General features: G+C 42.1%; 2 protein-coding genes across 5 annotated transcripts; one reads left to right on the forward strand and one right to left on the reverse strand.

Annotated features, from left to right (window-relative positions):
• Positions 1 to 371: 371 nt before the first annotated feature.
• Positions 372 to 19,431, reverse strand: ppp6r2a (protein phosphatase 6, regulatory subunit 2a). Of its 4 annotated transcripts, none has more exons than XM_086059514.1 (25): positions 18,966 to 19,431; positions 15,424 to 15,492; positions 14,098 to 14,267; positions 13,683 to 13,937; positions 12,074 to 12,260; positions 11,855 to 11,992; positions 11,645 to 11,710; positions 11,451 to 11,563; positions 11,259 to 11,372; positions 10,901 to 11,027; positions 9,846 to 9,998; positions 9,554 to 9,778; positions 8,263 to 8,327; positions 8,056 to 8,171; positions 7,874 to 7,959; positions 6,653 to 6,733; positions 6,458 to 6,555; positions 6,311 to 6,368; positions 5,939 to 6,066; positions 5,742 to 5,863; positions 4,731 to 4,878; positions 4,525 to 4,613; positions 4,274 to 4,451; positions 3,880 to 3,990; positions 372 to 2,248 (listed from the first exon to the last, which is right to left on the reverse strand). In XM_086059514.1, the coding sequence occupies exons 4-25, from the start codon at positions 13,907 to 13,909 to the stop codon at positions 2,200 to 2,202; spliced, it is 2,679 nt and encodes an 892-aa protein (XP_085915640.1). In that variant the 5' UTR covers positions 13,910 to 13,937; positions 14,098 to 14,267; positions 15,424 to 15,492; positions 18,966 to 19,431; the 3' UTR covers positions 372 to 2,199. The 4 variants fall into 4 exon arrangements, with proteins under 4 accessions (XP_085915640.1, XP_085915639.1, XP_085915641.1 ...); XM_086059513.1 differs by having other exon boundaries at positions 8,053 to 8,171; XM_086059515.1 differs by having other exon boundaries at positions 6,458 to 6,537; positions 7,874 to 7,974; positions 8,053 to 8,171.
• A 1,428-nt stretch (positions 19,432 to 20,859) lies between these two features.
• LOC147159806 (E3 ubiquitin-protein ligase Hakai-like) lies at positions 20,860 to 24,136 on the forward strand. The gene is made up of 6 exons (XM_086060387.1): positions 20,860 to 20,971; positions 21,603 to 21,773; positions 21,845 to 21,948; positions 22,028 to 22,111; positions 22,199 to 22,272; positions 22,440 to 24,136. The coding sequence occupies exons 1-6, from the start codon at positions 20,959 to 20,961 to the stop codon at positions 23,398 to 23,400; spliced, it is 1,407 nt and encodes a 468-aa protein (XP_085916513.1). The 5' UTR covers positions 20,860 to 20,958; the 3' UTR covers positions 23,401 to 24,136.
• The last annotated feature ends 674 nt before the right edge of the window (positions 24,137 to 24,810 follow it).

The raw sequence follows: 24,810 nt of genomic DNA on the forward strand, positions 1-24,810 counted from the left end.
CGTAGACATGACTTTGAATTAATTTAAATATTAAGTGTGAGTCTCTCAATTAATGAGTCAATTGATTACTAATTTAATAGTTAACCATTATTGAATAGTTGGACCGATTTCCCTTACAATCTCAACATACATCAAAGTGCAAATAAAATCATTTTATATGGACTCCAATTCTACTTAGCTGCTGCATTGCATGTGAGAATAAAGTATTTTATTTGATGTGGTTCTCTTCACAAAATACAGTACTGTATACACATGTTTTCATTCTCAAGGATTAACTTTGACACTTATGGCCACTTTCCTTCTGCCAATCAACTTTAAGCAACCAAGTGAACCCCAAACTGCCCCAATAACAAGACAGACACAGTCATCGCTTTGGTATTAACGTGGTCAACCAGACACTTTTAATTTGTTTGAACAATGAATCATAGAACCTGATCACTGTCAAGTGATTTTTTTTTTTTTAAAGTAAGTACACCAAGAGGCCCGGAGCTCTGCTTGAACCCAGCACCTGCCCTCGTTTTTTCCTCAAACCTGCAGCTCGAGATCAAATAAAATTAACATTAAACGGGAGCAAGAGGGAAAAACAACAACACCTTCCAGATGCCACTCATAACCTGTGTGCTTAGAGGAGAGAAAGAGTCCTTGTCTACACATAGCTGGGTAGTTTACAAACGGGAGATATTTTTCTGCAGTTTGTCCCGTCATCCACACATCCAGAGATTCCCCCCCCCCCCCCCCCATTTAAAGGTTTCCACAAAGTCCGGCCAAAGTGGGAATTTGCAGATATCTCAGTATTTGCGTCATCACTCTACACACCTTTATCATATACATACCTCAAGCAGCAACATCACACGACTCCATGTTGGACAAAGTCAACAAGGTTTGTTTCGATGCCAGTGACGTTGTGGTAGAAAGTATAAAGGAATGACTCTGGAAGTGATGGCTGTAGATGGACGTTCCATATAATTGGACAGCATTTGGCTAACTACTGCCGTCTAGACGCTAAATGTGCTTAAAAACACACTTAAGGCGATTTTAGGGTGGATGCATATTTGGTTATTTAAAAAAAAAAGAAAAAGAAAAAAAAAAGCCCGGCTACGTGTAGACAAGGCATAAGATTGCTTGTAAAATGACCTGTAAATATAGATGAGCAATTGTGTATTAGATAGCTAACGTTTGGTTGATTGAAAAAAATAAAATAAAAAGAGGGAGGAGGTTAACATCAATACAATCAGAAGGTCTGAGCTCACTCGCAAGGTCGCTTACACATGCACTAAATAAAACAAAACTAAAAATAATTAATTTGAAGCAAAACTACACCAAACGACTGCTAACTTGATTTCATCTCCTAAAATAGGTTGAATTTAAATTAAAAATGACTAATTGACATTATTGCACATGAGCTAAAGACAGTAATACTATTACAGCTCTGTTCATTGACCCTCCTCCTCATCCTCATGACACATTCCGACATCCGGTGAAGAAGGTTCTTTTAACGGCAACCAGAAAGAAAACAAATCCAAATAGAAACCCACAAATCCTGGAAGAGAGCGAAAATGAGATGCAATTGAGTGGAAAGAAATCTACAAGAGCTGAAGGTGAAACACTGATATTGTGCTAGAACAGTCAGGGAATTGCTGAACAAGTGCTTTGTCAAAAACAAAACAAAAAAAAAGAAAATACAGGCTTATTGTTATTGAGGCGCATTCAAAAACAAAACAAAAAAAAAAAGACAGAAAAAAGTCACCTGTGCTATCCCGACATGGTGCGACAACGTAAAAGCCTAACAACTGTCGGGTTCAACCAGTAAGAGAGAAATCGTTCCGGACATTAAAAAAAAATTATGATGTTGTCGTTACCCCCGTAAAACATTGCTGCTACATTAAAACCGCACGTATTCATGTGCAACATGGGGGGGGCTTTGAAGATCTACACGCTGTTCTGTTTTTGTCCTCCTTTTTCTGTTTTATATATATATATATTTATATTTATATATATATATATATATATAATTTTTCTTTTTTTGTACATGTTCCACCGCCTCGTTACTGGTGTCGATTGGCAGTGTCCAGGTCCAATAGCTTGGCAGAGTGATTCAGTAAAAACACTGGAGTTGCACTGAGGTTTATTTTGAAAGGAGTCACTCTGGGAGGAGGCTTACAAGTTTGCTGTTGGGATCCCCGTCGCTCCCGTCTGCGCTCACACCGGCCCGTTAACGGCCACTTCTTGGGGCACTGGTGTCTCCTCTCTGGGGTGCACAGGGAAGCAGTTTAGAACAAGATAAGACCACTCCTACCAGCCTCTGGTTGCTGGTAACCTACAAGTGCACCAGAATGAGGTTTCGCTATTTCTCGCACGATTCAATCGACTGTATAAATGGGAAGCCATCAAGTCTTAAGATTAGAAATATACACTATAAATTTGGGCCCGGTCGATTAATTGGCTGATATTTGCTTTATTGATTCATTTTAAAATAAAATCGACCATTAATTTATGAAAGCAGCCTATATTCAGCAGCTCAGTGTTTATTCTAAATTTTGCGTTTTTAAAGTTACATTTATTGAGTCTGAGTGTTTAGAAGGCGGGGAGCCATGTGGGGGATTCATAATGACTTAATTAAAAAATAAGTTGACCTCCAATTCTTCCTGTCATTCTGAAATGAGCCACTATACACAAGACCATATTTACTTCCATAAACACTGTGCCACGTGACATTTTTTATTTTTTTGGGTGCACGTCACTCAACGTTGTGCTTCGTGTTTCGTGCTCGTGCATGTCGCGTTCCGTTCACATTACAAGTTGCATTTGTTTTTGTAATGTGAACGAGTGCATACAAAGATCGGATTTAACAAGACCAAAAAAACTGAATTTTACACCATGCAGTGCCAGTGTTCGAATACAGTCAAATGTTCTGCCTGTAATTCATTTATAAATATTTATTAATTCATTCTTTATTGTTGGAAGCATCGAGCAGGCGTGTCGAAACGTTTTGCAGAGGACCAGATTTGGTGAGGTAAAAATGTGCGGAAGATGAAAATGTGATGGAGACTTGAATTTTTCACACCATTTGTTGCGGTCACTTTGCTGTAGTTTGTTTCATCTGGTAGTGCCTCTTGAAATCAAATTCCTTAAACACCACCACAGTTCTCTTGGCAAAATAGGCAATGTTTTGTATTTCAATTTATTAAAAAAAAGAAGCCAATTTCCACTTGTCCTGGAAGCCACATCCCTCCATGTCATCTATTTTAGAAATGGGCTGGAAAGGGTCAAACAAAGGTCATGCAGCGAAAGGTGCATTCAAAAATTCACTCTTCATGCCAAACACGATTCTAAGAGTGGTGTGTTATGAGAGGCAGAGCGCGCTCTGAACTTTTTTTCCGAACAGATGGAGAGCACGGTCAAGGGTCTGCTGCCATTTACTGATGGAATATAAAATAGCTTTTTTGTACATATATAGTTCACCGTGGCCAACGGTGCTTACAGGCCACACATTCATTTTGTCAGAGGCTGTAGGATGGAGAAAATTTCAACACGGGCTGCAACATGCCAGAAGGACCAATAAGAAGTTATTTTATTTGTTATACATTTTTATTAATTAAGCTGCCAATTAATCAGTCATCAGAATTATATTCTGACAAAAAATGGAATTGACAACAGCATAAAAAAATCCATATGAATCAGGCCCTAGTTTTTGCAGTGAGCCCCCGTTATTTGCCGCGAATAGTGGGAATCCACACAAAAAAAAGACTCTCAAAAACTGTTACAACAAAGATTTCTGTTTAAGGTGATAAGGCAACTAGCTTAGGATTTTAGAGAGGCCATAGTTTTGACACCCCTATTACTGGAGTGCAACTTGACATTGGCAGGGTGAGAACTTACTTCCTGTCAGTCTGTGTGGTTACAAGCGATTCCTCAGGAGGTTGCTGCTGTTCCGAGGATTCAGGAGGATCTGACAGTGAGAGTTTCTCCAGGGACACAGGACTCTCCTGGCTGCACACATGCACAACAGAGTTTCAGCGTCAGAGTTAATTCACCACGCACCCTTATTAACCATTTTTGCCTTTGAGGCACTGGTAGAAATATCAGTACTGGTGGAAAAGTCCTCCGTCAACATACAAAGTTGTATTTAAGCTCAAGCTGTAGAGAAGCGCCCAGTAATTTGCACTCGGAGTTCAGCCTATATTTACCTCGATGTGGTACTTTTTGGTTCAATTATAGTTGGTTACACACACACACACATAAAAAGCTCTTCATACAGAAGGGGACTTTGAACCTTGAGAGGTCGGCTGTCTTGCTGTCTGGTGCGGCGGCTGGTTTTGAGACGATGGTTGCTGTTGAGGCAGCGGCGATTTCCTCGCCGTCGGACCCGCCAGGCGAGTTTCCGTCCAAGGCAGCAGGAGTCGTCGTCTTCACGTCCCCCGAAGGCCCCACGCAGGGCGAGGCGACAGCGTCTACTCACACACGGGAAACGGAAATGAGTTGTGTGAAATGAAATGATAGACTGCTAGTGCCAGCTGAACTCACCGCCCTTCTCGTGGTTTTGTTTGGCTTGTTTATCTGCATCACTGCCTCCAGCATCCACGGGGGAGCTGCACCTGGGCTCCGTCTCTGTGCTGGAGGGGAGGAAACAACAATTTAGATGATTGATTAGAATTGGAAATGTGATTTTTGGTCAATATCGACCATCCCTAAATTTCCAAGTTCAAGAGATGCGCATTGACCAGGCATACCTCGAGAATGGCTGAAACGCAGTGAAATTGGCCCAGCCCGTTTCTTGGCTCTCGTTTCTAACGCCCGCGGGAAGCGCATCCCACCCTGATGGAGTCTGGGATGCCGTGATCCCATCAGAGTCCCTGAAATTTGCGGTCCAGCCTGGACCTGAAGACAGGATGCGGAAAACAAAACAACTTTGACCACCTTGAACACGACTGTATGGGACGTATTTGAGAAACCGCTAATCCTCTCTTAAGTTAAGGTGGAAGACGACTAATCACCACTCGATTCCGTGTACGTGCAAGAATAGACCTTGCCGTGGAAAGCCTTGTGGTAACTTGTCTTGATTTGGTGCTATATAAAATGTACAATTAATGAATTATTCATTATTTCTTCGATTTTGTAGTGTTAGAGGGGTAGGCACAGAAGTGAAAAGTCTTTGCTTCTGCCTACACCTTTTGTATGGAATTTGTTTTTTGACCATGTAGAATTTTTAATTTGCCAATTAACCGAATACATTTTTCATTCATTCATTCATTCCCCGAGGTTATTACAACGGCGCACCCCCAGATGTTCCACTGTTGTTACATTTTCACTGAAGAACTCCGCGCACACTTCAGTATTGAAACCAATTTTTACAGTGATATATATAAGCCAACACACTCCGTGACCGTCTAGGGCAAAAAATGTCAGTGGTCTCATGTGACTACACAAAAGGTGAAAACTTTTTCTCTGCATGGGGCGCACACATTTTTAAATATTTGTTTTAATTAAACTTCACACACGGATATAAAATAAAACAAACAATATATAAAAATAATGTGTGAGAAGTCTATTATTCACACATTATATTGTGTTTTATTGGATTTCTGTGTGAAGTTTGTTGATTTTTAAAAAAAAATATTATATGAAATGTTTATAATAATAATAAAGCTACAGGTGTAAGCTCTCAAATGTTTTGGAATTATGTTAATTATGTTTGATTAACCAAATGTGTTATCTCATAGACCTTCATCCTTCCGCCTCACCTGTGTCTGATGTGTTCTGCTCAAAGTCTTCCTCCTCGTCGGATTCCGAGCCGCAGTCTTGCTCCTGTCCGCCATTTTCCAAACTGCTCCGGGAGCTTCCTTCTGATGTTATGGGGGCAAACCTGGTAATGGGGCACCATGGTGAGCTTAAAATGGAACTTGTGGGACTGCAATTTTTTGTCAAGAATTTTTTTTACCTTCTTCTGGATTTAGCTTGTGTTGCATAGTTGATCTCCTTTTCCTCCCAAATGTCCTCTTCCTCATCACCATCATCAAACTGATGTATCCTCTCTTTACAACAGGCCTCGAAAGCAGCTGCATTGGCCTGTGTTACAAGTCAACACAACAATAAACAGAGCCATTTGCATGTTTGCGTGCCATAAAAAAAAGAAGAAGCAAAGGTTGTCTCTGAATAGGAAACTTACTATACAATTATACTGTAGCTGGGAAAATATATTTTAGCATAATCCTGACTATCCGAATCCTCATTCCCAAATACTTCACATGGAAATTTACCAGGAACTTTCAACCCTTTTAGAACCCTACTTAGACACTTGTAGAATACTTACACTGTTATCATCAGAATCTAAATTGAAGTTTATTTCTGCAATTCTGTCAAATGTGGCGCTGAGAAAAACAGGAAAAAAAAATTGTGTTACAATACAATGACAGTTAACACAATATCCAAAAGGTTAGACTTTATTGTTCCAACTCACTTAATATTTTCATCGTGTTCACTGAACTCTTCGTCATTGAACCCAAACTGATCCACAAAGTTGGCTGTCATCTGCTGGATCTGATAGTCAGAGAAAGCCTGGGAAGTTCAGGGGGACACCTTTTAGGGTGACGCCACTGCGTTGATTCTCGTCTATTTGCTACCACGTTTCGGTGTTGGAGTGTGTGTACCCTACCTGTTGGAGGGACAGGTCATTGGGGAAGGGGCTCTCCATGTCGTCATCCTCACTGGACGAGTGCATGTTGTGCGTACTCACCTGTAGAACACAGAGCACACAAAAAAAGCTTCATGCACTAAACTATTGCTGACAACAAAATCGACCTAATAACAGTTAATTTTGTCGTTGCCTTGTATGGTTGTAAAAAAACAACCTGTTTTTAAACATTCTGTGTATATTTAAAATTGATAAAATATTAAAGCTGCTCTTTTGCCAAAAAATATCTTTACAATAGCCTTTTTAGTTGACATCATCAACAACATCTTCCAATTAGTAGAATAGCTGTTCACAATGGGTACTCCTGCAAGGCCCTGGCCAGTAGTTTTCAGACTGGATTCGGGTTTGAATATCCCGCCCTATGCCTGCAGATGCAAAGTCGTGTGTGCATGGTGTACATGAAGAAGGGTGTGTGCAGTTTCATTTTTCTGCCACAGGTGGTAGTAGCGATTCATAATTCAATTTTCTGCATTCAGCCACTTAACATTTTAGACTTTGATTTAAAAAAAACTGAAATCAAAGTGAAGTTGAAGAATTAGCAAATGCTTTTAAGGGAGTCCATGGGAATAGGACATGGTAGAATGTGCGTTATTTAAAAAAGAATCTAAGCATTTTAAGAAAAACGTATTGCAAATTTGAATTACTTTTTTATTAGAATAACAAAAAACAAGTTCCCAATTTCCTATGGTACATCCTACCAATAAGAATTGATAGAAAGATAGAGAAATCAGGATAGAAATTTCATATTAATAATTTATGAATGAAAAGACAATGATACAATGTTTTTTTCAATTACATTCAAGTTCTCCAAAATATATTTGACATAAATTTCAAATAAGCATAAGCTTTCACAATTCTAATTACACTAACTGTAATGAACAAAATCGTGTTACACTTAAGTACATAGAACCAGGGAATCTTACAAACAACAAAGCCCTCTTGGTTAGGCACCATTGCATATTAAAGGTATTATGACATTGTATTAGCCCGCAAGGCTTACGCAGTGTTCAGTGAGCCTCAAGTTTGAATTCCTTTGTTTATGCTTAGGTACATACTACCGAGTACCTGCTCCGTCAGTTTACAATCACCAAGCATTCGTGTAAATTGTAGTTATCGTCTCCCTCCAGCAATGTGCCCTTAGGAAAGCACAGAAAAAAACAGCACCATAAAATGACTTCTTACCAGCTCTACCGTGTTCCTTCTGTTTGTTTCTCTCAGCGTCTCGTCCACAAAGCTCTCCCAGCGACCTCTGCAGTCCTCTGGCAGCTCTGTATCATAACAAACTTAGCTAATAATGACTGAACTCTTATTTAAAATGTTCCGTATAAAAGGTGGCTGAATCGTCAATATTCCTTGTTTACCACCTTTGATGAGATCTGCGATCTGGGCCTGTACTGGTCCCTTTTCCAGGTTCTGGACCACCATGTTGGAAATTCTGGTCAGGTGACCCATGTTGCCTCTCCTGGTGCCACCCTCAGCCCTGTGGAAGCAACAGCCTCATTATTTCAACTTGTGGAGTTTTCATAAATTAACCGGATGAACAGATTGTTGCACAGTAAAAACGCACTCACTGTATTTTATCGTTCTCCTCCCAGGCATCAAGTATCTTTTGTACCAATCGACACTTCTGGAAAAGCTGCACATTTGACAAAAGAATGAAGGTGAAATATAACATGTAAACAATGAGCGCAAGTGTATTTTTGGGTGGCAGAAAGTGATAGACCAGCGACAAAAGCTCTTTACCACAGCAGTCAGAATGGGTATCTATATTTTCTTCTATATGTTGATTTGACGGTGATGGAATGAATATATATAATATATAATAGTAAGAAACAGCCAGCATCCTGCATATATTGTAATGACAACAAATGCAGCCAGCGATCTTTTGACAGGCAATTTCTTAAGTTGTCCTGCACATAATACACGTGATATAGTCGCAAATGTAGCTATGATGCGGAGTACAAGCGTGCAAAAATATTAAACCAAAATGGATTGGAACATCCAGTCAACTTTTACTCGCTTGCATAACGGCGGCGTTTGTGAGGCATTGCCAATGTTTAGGCAATAACCAGTTGTGGCGGCCGTGGCTCAGGGTGTAGAGACGGCCGTTCAGTAACCAGCAGGCCGGCTGTTCGATCCCCGCTTACCGCCACCACAGATTGAATGTGTGAGCGCACGAACAATGCAGCCACTGTGGAGCAACTTGGAGTATCTGATTAGATAGAAAAGCGCTAAATGAATCCAATGCATTATTATTACTATGTTTACTTGTTTTGTCAATTACAGTGTGCGTTAGCTCAATGCAATGAGGCTTTTCTGATTGTGTTCGGCTGCATTACTTCTCTTATCTTTAGCGGTAGTCGTACTTGTGGAGTCTCAAAGGCACGTAATCCTCCATATGGTCCGTGTTGGAACAGAAGTGCATTTCACGGCGAGCGTTTTTCGGCACACGTTACGATGTTATTTTGGTCTTGTCAACCCCAAATAATTTCCAGGCTAGGGACCTGGACTTAAGGCTTGCCAGGTTTATTAGTCACTAACGCGAGACTTTGATTCCATGTTGTCACTTTTCAACACTTCTCCCGTCTTCCTCACGGCTGGCGCCACCGAGTCACGTGACTGAATCCTGCCCGCTGATTTGAAGAATGAAGATGTATCACTTCCTCCTCTTCCGTCTATGCACGCTGATTCGCCAAATGAAAACTTTTATCACTTCCTCCTACTTTTCAGCCAATCAATTGAGCCGTTTATTTCCCCAATTAGAAATAGTATTAAAACTCAATAAGTTGACGATAATATGAATGACGATGATTATCGCCCACCCCTACCAACAACACAGTGATGCCATCTAGCTGTACTTACATGTGCCACAAGTGTATTGTGGAGGGAGGTCTGTGCGTCACTGGTCCCGTCCGACTCAACCACCTCGACATGAGTTTCGGCGGCCGGAGCCACCTGCTGCCCGTTGTGGTTCTGGAGGCCTGGATTAGCCCGCTCCTCTGAAGAAGGGTGGTTCAAGATGGCCGCCACGCAGAGCTCCACTTGGAAGTGCAAAAAGTTATTCCACGAGTATTTGAAGAACAGATCCTGCGCAGCGGGACAAAGACAACTTAGTATCGTGCAACGCTTGTGTCTGAATTGTGGTCCGGCCTACCAGTAAGAGGTTCATGGTGCCAAGGTCGCAGAGCTCCTGGCAGATACTGGGAGAAGTGGTCTGCAGGAGGGCAGCCACCAGTCGGGCCACGTGAAGGCGGGCGTTCCCCAGTGGCTGATCTAGAACGCCAACGGTGGTCAGTATTGCACCTTTCTGCAGAGGGAAGAGGATCATAGATAAAAGTCCTTTCATGGATGCTGCGGACGGAATTGAACATGTTGCCCAAGTGATTGCCAAAGTATTTAAAATCCACGAATGCAAGCTTTGTTTAGTTTGTTATATTGTCCTCTACTTATTGGTGGGTATGTTACAACAATTGGTAGACCATGTGATGAAGTTTAAATACACACCAAACCAGTTGTATAATAGTTCATTGCTGGTGCCCCTGCTACATTGTGGGTTTATGACTTGTTACAGTATACAGACAAGTCTCGTACTAGAGTCGTGTATTCTGTAAAGTACCACACTGTGCTGAAACATACCACTGTTTATTTTCCTTTTGTTTTATGTGTCAGTTTTACAGTAAACCTTAACTGGGAGTAAACAATTTGAAGGAAGCATACCTTCATTTTTATTGCAGAACAGTGTGAACAAGAGCTTAGGAATGCAGTCAACCTGGCAATTTGCAAGTCAGGATTCGCAAAGTTTTTAAATCATGAAAATCAATTCTCTGTTCATCGCTAAAAATTGTTTTGGTGCTCATGCTAGAGTAATACTTTGATTTGGTGCTATCCTGCGGCAACAAGGAACTATGTTGAAGTGAGTTGAAGAGCTTCATTTTGACAAAAGTACTGCTTTATTGCTATTTTGTGCCATCTTCATGCCAAGGACCTACGTTGAAGTGAGATGAGGCACTTGTGAATTTATGGTATTCGATACTTAGTCATTTTCATTCTCGTTTTTTTTTTAACAAGTTTTAATGTGGTTAAAAGGTGTGGGTGGTGTCAATCGCATGTATTGTGGGGGAGGTCTACATCGTATTGTTGGTTGATTGGGAGCATATCCGAATACACAGGGCTGATTGCACATTAAATTGTCACCAACTGTATTGTTACCTTTGGGGGATCCAGAAGAAGCTGCTGGAAATCCTTTAAATGGGACTCGATGGCATTTAAAATACTGCTGTTGACAGTGTAAGACCTTTCATAACCCTGAGAATACAGATCCATCAGCCCTTCCAACCTGGGGTGAAGGAGGAGACAATGTAGGTCATCATGTATTTTTTATGTAAGATTATCAGAGACATTTTACTAAGACACCTGGGAACCCTTTTAAATTGATTGTAAAATGTAAATTTTACCCCTATATTGCCACCAGAGTTTACCCATTTCCAATTCAGTCTTTCCCAAACTCTACTTAACTTAAATTTTTATATTAGAAAAATCTCATAGAGGGTAATAGATACACACTCACCCAGACCTCCTGGTCTCCAGTAAGGTAAGTAGCACTTGAGTTCCGTTAACGATAGAAGCCTCGTTCCTCTCGCCCTCAAACATGTTCTTGAGGAGTCCCGCTACAGTTTCTTGTCTGAAAGAAGACATTTTGTTCACCGAAGAAACAATACATGGATAATTATTTAATCAATCTAGAATACGAGTGACTTACGACTCCAGCACAGCCAATAGTGGGTCAGCCTCCATGTTCTCCTGCATCTGATTGGCCTGGTCTCGGCTAAGGCGAATTATGTCACAAAGTGTTTGGGACGCGTTTGATTGTCTCTGACAATGGGGAAGGAAACCAGGCATTCAGAAAATATATGCAAGGTACCATCACATTAGGCTCGATTAGGCAGGACTTACCTCCTCATCTTTACCAGTATGGATAAGCTCGATGAGTCTTTGAACGAGCTTCTCTTCATTCAGCCACTTAAGGAACATAAGAATGTGTTGGGTATTTAAGGATAGAGTGCTTCCCCCACTATATGTTGCAGATTATAGTTCATTAATTATTTCAAGCAATCAATTATGGGTTGTTGTTGTTTTTACAGCACGTAATTCTGAAGCGCTTACATGAAGGACCTCTTGTCTCAAGGGGGCAGGCTCCACACAACTGATGAGGCGAAGCAGCAAGTCCATCATAGCAGATGCATCTATGTGTTTCAGCACCAGACCAATGAAGCCTTCCTTCTTCTTGAGAAAGGTTATCACCTGAGGGCGGAGGATTGACCGACAAAAGCCAAAATGTGAGCATTTATGCTTTTCCCAAGTATGAAGCAAGTGCAGTTCTACCTCTTCGGTTTTCCTGGCAATGAGATTGCCGATGGTTTTGCTGAAGAAGCTGGCGAGCAGCGGGTTGAGGGGCGGATCCTGCTCCAGGAAGTGGTACAGCATCTCCAGGAGAGATTCTTCTCCGCCCAGCTTATCGTTTATGATAGACACATCTGAGGTCAGGAGCTCGCACGCGATGTTGGGAAGCCTTTAGGGGAAGAACAGAATATTTAGAGGCAACACTTAGTAATTGTCATAGGTTATTTCACGACTATAAGGTGCACTTTAAAGTCTTGAATTTTCTCAAAAATTGACGGTGCGCCTAATAGTGGGATGCGCCTTGTGTGTGGACTAAGGTCCTAAATCTGACTGATTGTGTGGGAGGACTTCCCGCAACACATTGCTTATATACAAGAAAGGCAGACCTGACTGAGGACAGACATGAGAGCACGGAAAAGTCAACTTAGTGGCGAGTTCTCCAGCCCCTCCTCTCCCTCTGTATCGTTTCCTTTTTTTCCTTTCTTTTTTTTTTAAATGCTTTATTGTAACACAATACACACAGCAACAGACATCGCAAAAGTCACTTTGAAGTAGAACAAGTCTACACAGTGAAGCTTAACAGATCACACATACTAAAGACACCAGATTGTTTTTTTCCCATGCATCACCATCCTTCCTTATCTCTGTGACTCAAATGCGTGCACATCTTTTAGCCGCTGTGAAAAATAAAGTTCTGCAAATGAACGCGGAGCTTGTTGTCATTCCAGGAGGCTGGCGAACACAGCTTTACCAAGCCTGGGGGGCACCACGGTGCGAGTTACGCCACAATTTGTCAATGGATCGCAGTGTTTCCCACAGATTTGAAATCTACTTGGCTGGGGAGCAGTCATGCTATTTGAGTCTCCTTTAACCTCATGATCCACAAGTGAGTAACGGCGAACTAATGTTACATGCGGTATATCTGGTCGCGACACGGTAAAAAAAAAAAATGATTTGAGCTTGCGTATGTTTAACCGAGCCTGCGCCCAATAGTGCGGTGCGCCTTATGTGTGTGTTAAACACAGAAATAGCACCCGTAACTGTGACTGCGCCTTATAATACACAGGTGCGCCTTATGGTCATGAAAATACGGTAGTTACATTTTTTTTTGTGCAATTTTAATTAGTATTTGTTGGCTTCCTTGGTGATATGCACTGCTTGCACTTACAACATGGCTGTGAACCGAAAACTAATTTACAAAATTGGTCAGTGGCAAATTAGCAACTTTGATATATAAATCATGTGATCGATCTCCGCGTGTCCTATGGATCTAACTGGGCTGATCTGATTAAAGGAGTGGAGCACATAAACGGCAGATCGGAATGGATTACGTCACATGTAACAGGTGACCGCAGGCTCTTCATTGGGAATGATTTCAACCAGAAAGACTTAAAAAAAAAGTCTCCACGTAAACCCGGCTAGTGATGTCAATGCATCAAGTGGCACCATAATGAATCATTACACTGCAAGAAAAGTCACAGATACGGCTAAATCAGGCAGTATATTTATATTTCATGCTGATATAGTAAAGACGACACATCCTCTGTATTTCCATCACTCGTCTTCTACATTAGCAAACCGTGTTACTCACTTAAAGCGGCTCCTCTCTTCCATGTCTGCAGGTGGCTCTGTGGTGATGAGGCCGACCAGCTCCTGCATGCAGTGGTCCTGGGAGAGAAAAAGCAGCAGGCGGCGGTTTTGGGCCTTGCACTCCTGCAGCACGTCATCCTCCTCCATCAGCTCGCGCAGCGTCACGTCCTCCCGGTCCAGCAGCTGGTCGATGTGGGAAGTGGTGTGCAGGTCGAACTTCCAAAACATGATGGCTGCCGGGGTGGGCAACACAGCCCTGGAAAAAGAAAGGTACAAGTATCAAGTACACCACCAGAGATCCAAAAACTAACAAACCAAGTGAACCTTTACATACTTTATACAGTACTCAGACTTTATCACCCATCTGTAAAAAACATTCTCTATCTGCCACGTGAGGCCGTTACAGAGGTACATACCAGTGAATGAAATGTGGATATCTTTAATCAGACCTCCCCCGCGGGCAGGCAGGCATTGGTGTTCGTGCAGACAACTGAAAATGTGGCGAGGCCTGGCATTTATCAGCATGGGTCTCCTTTTAAAACGCAGGCCTCTTTAGGAGATGGGATGCTGGGAGGCTCACCATAACCTGCGCGGGGGAAATCAAACAAAAGAAGACATTGTACATGGGTGAAACTGTACCATTGGGTCATAATTTGCTTTGATATGAATGTTTTGAATTTAGGAAGGAAATTAGGACATCGTTGAATAGTTCCACAGTTAAGCTGAGTAGTCATTGGGATTCGAATAAATGTCTACCTTCTGTGAACATCTAAATGCACATCCAACAGTTCACTGTTCCAGCACTTTTTTCTGGGTCACCTTTCTGTGACATTAAGATCAGTAATAATAATAATAATGCATTGAATAGATACATTATTTATGCACTCACGGGTTACGACATAATAATAAAAACAACAACAATGCAGAAGACAGTCTGCATGTGGCCACGTTTGAGGTTAACCAATATCCACCTGTTCACTTGTATTCAGCAGGTTAGGAATGTCAGTCCTGACTGGCGGATAATGTCAAGTGGGCAATTTCCTGCCTTCTGAGGTACTATTTGAGCCGTGACGGAGGCAGACCGGCACTTGTGTGCTAGGGAAAGCCAGAAAGGCAGGACATAAGTGTGACACTCAGTCTTTCAGCCTGCCTGTAAACAATAGCTTAACAATTATTTTGTACCACATGATGCCATCGCGGATGTAATTTTGTTTAATTAACTTGGCTAGGCTCTGTGTAAAACGCAATGGTGGATTACTTTACGGCTTTGTGTGAAAGAGGTTTTTCAGACAAATGAAGCCTGCTGCTGTTGGTGTAAATCATACTCTGCTCATCACTCTGAAGCAAGGCGACTGCTTTCAGTCAAACATCTCGAAATCGACAGACGCGTTTAAACGGCTGGAATCAAACGCAACAGCGCATGACACAGGCCTCTATGATTACTGTATACAACTTTTAAGAGTTGCGCTGGTGCAACGCGTGCACATTCACATTTGTTTTCCTTGAGAGGTTACCATGGAGGCAAACAGACTTAACCCAACTCAAAAGTGGAGCCAAAACACAATAGCTCTGGGAACGGCGCACGATTTAGCAGTTGATTGCAGAAGGTGATTGTGAACTTATGGAGGGGACTAAATGCTTTCCCTTCTTTTTCTTGCCCTTATTTGCCCCTCCCCTGCACATGCAACAGCAGCAGCGTCCATCTGGCTTACATTTACAAAGTACACAAGTGCAATAATAACCTTGTGAGTGCTCTCCGTGGACGGCGAGCTGGGACGGCAGAAGCTGGACTTTTACATCCAAAATAGAACCTGCAGGAGGCGACCGCAGCAACAACAATCGGCAATGCAAACAGGACCGATGAGAAAAAGAGGAACAATGGTAAATACGCGCATTGTTGTGCATATACAAGCAAGTGGACTTGCACAAAATGAAAAAAAATCCGGGGATAAAGAATTGTACTGACTTCTTCCCCTGGCACAATGTCAATACTACAAAAGCACAGCCCCAAAAGTTGTGTGAGTAAAGTTTTGAGAGTATTACATCGTACTATGCAATAGGAGAATGGTGCAATGCTACGAGAATTGTGTGAGTGAATATCCAGAATTGCCTCCCTAAGCCAATTGGCAAAATTCCCACGCAAATGTAAACACAAGTGTGAGAACATCAGTCGCCTTCCCTCTTAAGATTTGCATCATCAGCCATCCCTTATTTTAACGTGCGCATTTATGCTCAGAACAAAACTTTACTGTTGTAAAATTATGACTTTAGTCTTGTAAATAGACACTTTTTTCCTTTAAGTACATGTTTATTTTCTGATTTGCGTGGCTCTATTCCTCTGTTACTCATAGATGTTTACTTTTTACCTTAACGCTACTGAACGTAGAATATTCCATTTCGAATCGCTACTGCCACCTGCTGACGAAAAATGAAACTGCACATACCGTTCTTCACATACACACCACGCACATTACGTCACATCCGCAGACAGGGCGCGGGAAATTCTAACCCGAATCCAGTCTGAAAACTATTGGCCAGAGGCTTGCAGGAGTACCCATTGTGAACAGCTAATGTGTTAATCTACTAATTAGAAGGCATTTCAGTCATAAATGGTCAAATAAAAAGCTTATTGTAAAGTCATTTTGGGGGAAAAAGTTCCATATTGCAACTTTAAACTATCATTATAGTTATTCAAGTAACTAAGTATAAATAAAATGTTACATAAAACAAAGCCTGTGAGGTTGATTAATTAATGACTGTCATGGCTTGACCCTGTGACAACATTATGAGAGGTCTTTTGCATTTACAACCGTCCTAGCTTCCAAAATGCCAAGGTTAAGAACAGAGCGCAGTTGACTAGCTTACACAGTTGGCATAGAAATACGTCGGAAGAAGGCCCCCTCAATTGCTGCCACACTTACTGTTGGCAAACTTTTATGGCCTACAAGTGTTTTTCATAAAAATATTAACTGTGATTATGCTCAATTCCTGAGTTTCTGATGTGGTAATTCAATTTCTGTTATTGACTGTAGGGAAATAGAAGTACTTTTGGTAAATTCGAATGTTGATTTATAGTGTCTTCTTGTACTATTGTTATCTATAGTTATACTCTGGTGGACTATATAAAAAATTATTCTGTGAGCACAATGCATAAATACATATTTGGCAGCAGTGGTGTGGGGAAAGGCGAGTTACGCGAGTCCGAAAACAAACGAGACGATAAATAATGTGGCTGGGGAAAAAAAAATCTTTAAGCTTAGCTACAAATGGCACTGGCAACTGAATGGGGGTCGGATTTCTGTTAACTTGTCTATTATAGTCTATTGTAGGGATGTAACGATAACGGCAATATCGTGATATCGCGATATTAAAACTGCCACAGTATATCGTCGCCGTCATGTCACGATATTAAAAGCAGCACAACTGTTAAAATAAAAGTCAGGTTGATTTCCATTTGTGCACTTCTAGCACTCTCTGGTGGCTGGTTTTTTTGTGCAGTTTGATTTTCATATGGCATGTTTTGGCCCTTTTATGTTTAAAATCCACACTATTGGTCAGATGAAGGGGAACGTAATATGCTTCTGAAATGTGGACTCAATGTGTGCGTGCATTAGCAAGCAAGTGCCTCAATATTAAGTCTTATTAGAGATTGTAGGTTGTCTATATGCATTGCTGTAATGTACAAAAGCACAATATTGTGTATTTTTTTTTGTATGAGCTCATTTGTGGCCTTTTTTGTATCGCCAACCTCCCCACAATATCGTAATAATTATCGTATCGTGATGTTTGGATAGCATTACAGCCCTAGTCTATTGTAGCTACAGCATGCTAGCGAAATGTGAACGCTACTATGCCGAGAGCATTCACGGCCATATAAAACTTTTCTTACCACTGTAAACAAAATTGGTTCTGACAATTCCAGCCTCTGTGCCATATTGTTAACTTCGTGTTGCGAAAAATTGGGAGATTTTTTTCATTCCGTGCGAGGAGGTGGGCGGGTTAATGAACATGAATTTGTCAATTCCTTATATCCAGCCATTTCTGATATTTCCGCAGTGCAAATGTTTCCTTTACACAATGTAAACAAACTGTGTATTGTTTTTGCTTGTGACGAGCATACAAACCATCACATTTTGAAATAAAAATAATCCTCAAAAATCTATTTACAACAATCCCATGCTTTTCCATGAGCAGAGAGCTTCCTTTCACCAAGTTGACTGCCATTTTGACTTGTGACGCAAGTTTGGAATTGTCAATAAAGTTGTGCTTGTACGAGTGTGTGCAGCATGTATGTGAAGAAGGGAGTGTGCAGTTTTAATTTTCGCAGTAGCGATTCGAAATTCTATTTCTTCCATAGAGCCACTTTAAATTGAGGTAAATTTACTACAGTATTCCTGCTTGATGGATTTGTTGTTTATTTCCCCGTTTTTTTGTTTTGCTTTTTCGATATTATTATGTTATTACGTTATTAGGCTTACGATATAGTTCTACTGGGGTATAATTAAAGTAATGTGTAAATACTAAAACAACGACATTATTAATCACGGTAAAATGAGGCATGAGAGCATTTTAACACCTCATACATGCAAATTGGTCCATAATATTGTTGGGAAAAGCATGCTTAATGTCCAAAAAGGAAAGCTCGGCCTCAAAGGCTACTGACAACCGAGGGGTGTCGAATTTCTGTTTACTTGAACCCTAACGGTGGCATAAGGGACGCTATGGGTCTCTGGATTTGTAAAATTTCCACGTATAAACGACGTGAAATGGGACCGAAGTTACTCAAATTCACGCTCATTTATTGGTAACACCACATGGCTCAGCAGTCGCTGGCCTCCACCGACTCCAAACGGCCTCTCTCTTACTCCATAACCGCTTGATAAAACAGCTTACATTTACGAGAATTGAAGGCGAAATACAGCAACAACAAAAATAACACGGCTTTTACTGAACTGGCACTAGATTTACAATGGCGCCGAGATTGCGATCACTGCCCTTAAGGGGTCACCCAACAGACCACAATTCGGCTAAGTTAGTCGGTTGGATGTGTGTGTGCTAACGTTAGCTTTTGAGTAGCAACTTACTGGCGCAAGTTAGCCAGCTTTAGTTCCTCCTTTTACGTTGAGGTTAGCACGGAAGCTAATTAGCCGCTACGGATAATATTAAGAGGTGCTAGCAGCCCTCCCCCGCACACACACATTCACACACACACACAACTTTAGGTTCAACTTTGTGGCCGAGCGGACTACAGTAATCACGTTATATCCGCCCCCGAGAAACTTACCTTTGAAGATCCTACGCGTGCTGCTTCTTCTTTCTTGTCTGCGTTAGAACGTTACAGGATTTTTTTTCCTGCCCCCAGCCCGATCCCTTAGTCACTAGCTTCCCCCCCACCCCCCACCCCAGCTAACAAATTAGCCACGTTAGCCTAACTGCATTAGCTTCGTAGTCGTCTAGTGATTTGTTTTGAAGAACAGCCTGCGACAGTTCAAACAGGAAGGCAGGGGGCTGCCTGTTAGCTTCAAGTTAGCCCGCGACGTTAAGTCCAAAACGTGGCTTTAAAATCCACCCCAAGAAGCAGTTACCGGGCCGCCGGCGGCTTGTCGGGTACCGATGACCCCGATATCTGTTCTTTCGGACGGAGCGCGTTTGATTCGAACGCAGTTCAAACGCGGAGCTAAGTTTAGCATGCAAAGCAGGAAAAACTCAGTCATATTTTTTCGAATCAAAATGGCGACGCGGGGTGGCGGGGACGCGCAGCAGTGCCGCGCGGGAGCGTGCATTTTGGATAATGCACGGAAATCAGAACAAAATATATTTTTTTAAACTACAGATTATTATTATTAACATTAGTAACAAAATCCAGGATATCCTGATCACTATTTTCCACATTCCCCATATCCTCAGATTTCACACAATTACAAATTGTTTGCCCGATTTAAACCACTCCAACTTCAAACTTACGTTAATTAAGCACATTTTGGAGCTACTGTATTTCAATTCCCCAAATTGCCATGGCTGGGTAAAATTCTGATTTTAATTGAGAATGACCCATAAATTCCAATTAAATTCTTGAATTTGAATTTGAATTTATTGGAATTCAAATTCAAATTGCAGGAAGTAGAATAGAAATTCCATGATACTCAAATAAATTCTTGATGCAGAATTAAAGTGCATTTAACAATGAAGCAGTTTCATGAATTTCATGCAAATATTGTAAGTACTTTGTACACAATTTGAAAATAGTTCAAGTGCAGTTATTGTTTTTTCTTAACATGAAAAGCCTACTCAGATAAAATCACGTCATGTGATAATAGCGTGTTGTAGGAAGGAAGGAAGATCTCCGCTCATTGAAAAGCATTGGACTTTGGATCATTGTAATTTGATTTGTGACTATTATTTTGACTTCAAAATGTGATGAAATGTCAATTGACAAATCTGCCTGGTTTGTATGCTAGTCATAGGCAAAATAGGTTACAATGCGTTATTTGTTTTCACCATGTAAAGCAGTGGTGTCCGAACTCGGTTCTAGAGGGCTGGAGTCCTGCAGGTTTTGGACGTTTCCCTGCTCCAATACACCTGTTTTCAATGAGCAGGTTCGTTATCAGGCTTATGCAGAGCTTGCTGATAAGCTTTAGGTGTGTTTGAGTACAGAAACATCCAATACCTGCAGGACTCCGGCCCCCGAGATTCGAGTTTGGACACCACTGATGTAAAGGAGGTATTTGCATTACGTTGCATGGCGGAAATATCAGAAATGTTGGGAATTGTCAAAGACCAAATCACTTCACAGTTCTTACAAAAATAGCTATGTTATTGTACTGGCAACAAAGGTGCTTTTAGGCATTCCATATGTTCTTTTGTGTGAGTTTAGTCACTTAATTTATACACTTGTATAGTGGCACCAGACATTAAAGTGAACAAGAAATTAAGAAAACATGGCAGCCACTTAATGTTTTACATTTCCAATTTAGCAACTTAACTTTGGAGCTACGCTGAGTTTTTTTTTTACATGGCATATTTTGAAAATATGCTATGTAAAAAAAAAAAAATGGAGGATAGAAAGAGAGGGGGAGAAAATTGAATGTTTACACGAACGTACTGTATTTGCCCAACCAACTTTATTACTTGCGGATTAATTTACAAAGAATTATGGTTCTGTAAACGTAAAAACGTTCGGTAACGTTCGAGTCATGACTTCACTTTGCCTTCTTTCTTTCCTTCCGTCCTCCCTCCCTCTTTAATCCCACAATGCACTGCGCCGGATCACTCGGATCATGGACCAAAGCGGTAAGTGTTATTTCTTCACTCCCCTTCGTCAGTAAGAGGCTATTCGTGAATTATTTTTCTGTTGTAAACAAATATATTTATATATATCGTCTCGGAGTGGAGCAACAATCAGACCAGAAGATGGTCAAAAGTGCCGAATCGCGTTGTTAGCTTTCAGAAGCTAACGTTGCGTTTAGCATGGGCCATTTTAGCGTCAACTAGCCAGCGAGCCCTCCCGGTAGTCAGTAAAAGTTAACCCTCCCCCCCAAAAAACCCCCAAGTTTGAAGCATTTAATACGGGCAATCACAGGGATTTAAATGAAGAATTCATCCACGTTCAAAATGTAGAGCTGCTAGTTGATTGTTTATGGCGGTGCGAAGCCTATCTGAATGCTAACCGAGTTGACATATATGCTTCAAGAGCTAACAGGACACATTTGATATAATTGGAGTTGTATTTTTCAACATTTCAGATATTATTTTATCAGTTAAGGCTGAGATTTCAATAATTGTCTTAATTAATGTCAGAAATTTAAAGAGGCCTCTCTTCTTCGCTCGCTTCTCCTCAAACCTTTCTGCTTACTATCTGCGGCTTGGATGAACGTACCTTGGGTCAAAAGTTTTCTCATTATGACACCCCCACCCCCGGCAGACAATGACCTCCAAGGAAGCGATGGCTCGGGGAGCCTGGGCGGTCCGGATGTCCGCAGGCGCATCCCCATCAAGCTCATCTCCAAGCAGCCGCTGAGGACCAAACCGCCGCCCCGCGCCCAAAGGCCCGGCAGCAGGCCACCACTGAAAAGTGACACCGTGGAAAAAGACGGTAGGTGCTTTTTCGACCACCACAAGCACCTCACTTTTGTTTGCTGAATTATTTTTGTTTGTGCGTCACAGATAACTTTGGCTTCAAGCAAGAGAAGTTTGACTGTGGCGGTAAAGCGGGAGATGTGTTTGCTGGCCAGAGGAGATACCCACAGCCGCTGTTTTGGGACTATAAGGTATATTACAATTTAAAGTGCATAGTTTTGTGAGTGTGTGAGTGAATATACTCACATCTTTTGTTCCCCATGGCAACAGTTGAATCTAATTGGTGAAAGGGATGAAGTCCCAATTCACTTCTGTGACAAATGTGGACTTCCTATCCAGCTGTACGGACGGATGGTACGTGGCTAACATTTTGAGTCTTTTTCCCGAACAAAAAAATCAAATGAATGAGTTGTAACCTTTGGCCTTTATCACTTTTGCCAGATTCCCTGCAAACACGTCTTCTGCTATGAATGTGCTTTGCTGCATGAGAAAAAAGGAGAGAAGCTGTGCCCTGGGTGAGATGTCATGGAGTCATGATGATTAATTTTTTTGCGTGTGTAATTGAAATTGATAAGTTCCTAGGTGTCACAATTTTAAATACAACTGTACTGTTGTACACGTTCCAATGGGTGTATGCATGGGATTTGCTAAAAGTGACTTTTTGACTGTGTTTTATGTTCAGACTGACCATGTACAGCTGCACAGACACGGTGCAGCGCATCGAGCAGTGCCAGCGCGGCTCGCTGTACATGTGCAGCGTGGTGTCGGGCTGCAAGCGCACCTACCTTTCTCAGCGGGACCTCCAGGCCCACGTCAACCACCGCCACCTAAGGTTGACCAAATCGTCGTCGAGCCGCCAGGAGCCCGTGCACCTGCCTCCGGCGTCCGACGTCCCCGACCGCTTCCGCGTGCCCCCGCCCCACATGACCAAGAACCACGTGCACCAGGCCAACCTGCACCCGCACGGCGGCCACGACCCATACGGGCAGCCGCCGCCCCCTGGACCTCACGACGGACCCCCTGAGACGTACCGCATCGCCACGGTGACCACGCGCAAACACAGCAACCTCATCACCGTGCCCATCCAGGATGACTCGTCGTCGGGCCCCGGCCAGCCGCCACATCATCGCCCCGGGGACTATCCCGGCCAGCCGGCCGTGGTGTCGCACGCCCATCACATGATGGCGCCGCCGCCGCAGCAGCACTTTGGGCCGCCACCCCCACCGCCACCCATCAGCCACCCCATGCAGCACCCTCCCCAGGGCTCCGCGGCGCCCCACATGGTGTACAACCAGGCCCCGCCGCCCCCCATGTCCACAGCCCCGCCTCCAATCACCCCGCCACCAGGGCACATCCTGGGCCAAATGCCGCCCTACATGAACCACCCGCCCCCGGGACCTCCACCCCAACACAGCGGACCCCCAGTAAACGCGCCCCCTCCTCATCATTACAACCCCAATTCCATGCAACAGTTCCCCGAAGACCAGGGCACCCTTAGCCCGCCGTTCAACCAACCGGGAGGTCTCAGTCCCGGAATGTGGCCCGCTCCTAGGGGGCCCCCTCCTCCGCGGATGCAGGGACCCCCACCTGGTCCCGGGCCCCACCATCCGGACCAGGGCCGCTATCGACCTTATTATCAGTAAACTGCCATCTCAATGACTGGGCTGTAGGCTTGGGAAATTTCCAGGGGAATTTAATTTTGGAAATATTTCAAATTGGAGACTTTCCATGGGAATGAAGCATTTTTTCATAAGCAGACATTCACACAAAATAGATTAGCTCTCCTGGCAAAAGCAAAACCAAAAAAGTCATTACGCTCGCTATTTGTAACCAGCCTTCTGTTTCTGATTGATTGCCATAGTTCCCTTGGAAATATTCCAATTTGAAAAATGTTGGGAATTTTGCAACCCTACTGGTCTGTACCACTTGTATAAAAAACAAATGTGATGGTAAACCTCAGGGTTGTGGGGTGTAAGTAGGTATTTTGATAAAGCTGCCACTTGAGGTGCACATTTTTAGTAACTCGTCTTTCCACTGAGCAGACAATAGACTTGGGCAGAGCACCCCCTCCACCTTTTTTTTTTATTAAAAAAAAAAAAAGTGCTTTTAAAGTAATTTTTCTGTATGTTGTATGTCTGCTGACCGTTGGTACTTTATCAATATCGTTAACATTCAAATTTCACCTGATGTTTGATCTTCATAATGAAATTGTTTGACTAGCAGGTCTTAAAAAAATCAATTGTCAATTCTCGAGATGTTTAGTCCTGTTGGGTTTGTGTGCCAAGGTTGATGGGAAAGTGACTTTGCTTATGTTTTGGCAGTTTTTGCTTTTAACTGAATGTCACAAATAAAATGTGATCAGCACTAGGAAAAAAAAAAGAGTGAGTGGTTATTCAAGGGTGTTTACAAGGAATGGGTAGAATGAATCCTTTTGAAGTCCGTCTAGTCTTAAAACTTAACAACCTAGTTTCAAACAATAGTGGAAAAAAATGACTAGTTATGACTGCATTGCTTGTTTGGTTTTAACAATTTTGGCTCCTTTTTAAACTTTAATCTTCCAGATTTTACTATAAGAAGTTCCTGTAAATGATTAATACTTAAACACACTTCAAATTGTAGTTTCTACACCATAAAGTACTACAGGTTTTTAGCATAACATTAATTGTAACAGTAAAATTATTTAATTATTTAAAACTGCAATTAATTGTTGCCCCCTCCCAAAAGGTTTGTAATTGCCCATATAAGCCACAAGTTAGGGGCAAAGAAAAAGTCTCAGTGAAGCTCCTCAACTTAATTGAATCTAATTCCTCGGCATAAAGATGGCGCAAACCACACTTTGGTCTCATTGAAGCTCCGCAACACAATTCAACACAGGATGGCACAACTTGCCTTAACGAAGCCCCTCAACTCCAACACAGTTCCTTAACAGCCAAAATAACATCCAATTACAACTTTAGACTTAAGCTAAGTGTGAGTGCCCCTCGAGATTAAATTATATAATCGCAAGGTAGCACATTTTCTGAAATAGGCAGATAGTTGAATAATAAAGGCCT

The sequence above is a fragment of the Leptonotus elevatus genome, chromosome 17, assembly GCF_054856555.1.
Source record: "Leptonotus elevatus isolate MCC_2025b chromosome 17, RoL_Lele_1.0, whole genome shotgun sequence".
NCBI classification, from domain to species: Eukaryota; Metazoa; Chordata; class Actinopteri; order Syngnathiformes; family Syngnathidae; genus Leptonotus; species Leptonotus elevatus.

What these genes read in the sequence shown, in the direction of transcription:
- LOC147159806 (XM_086060387.1), top strand. An exon ending in TGACACCGTGGAAAAAGACG is followed by an intron (nt 21,774 to 21,844) that starts GTAGGTGCTTTT and finishes TGTGCGTCACAG; the next exon opens with ATAACTTTGGCTTCAAGCAA. An exon ending in GGAGAGAAGCTGTGCCCTGG is followed by an intron (nt 22,273 to 22,439) that starts GTGAGATGTCAT and finishes TTTTATGTTCAG; the next exon opens with ACTGACCATGTACAGCTGCA.
- ppp6r2a (XM_086059512.1), bottom strand. Translation starts at nt 13,909, where the DNA reads ATGTTTTGGAAGTTCGACCTGCACACCACTTCCCACATCGACCAGCTG. An exon ending in CTATTGGCTGTGCTGGAGTC is followed by an intron (nt 11,373 to 11,450) that starts GTAAGTCACTCG and finishes GTCTTCTTTCAG; the next exon opens with ACAAGAAACTGTAGCGGGAC. An exon ending in GCAGAACACATCAGACACAG is followed by an intron (nt 4,879 to 5,741) that starts GTGAGGCGGAAG and finishes TCCTGTCTTCAG; the next exon opens with GTCCAGGCTGGACCGCAAAT.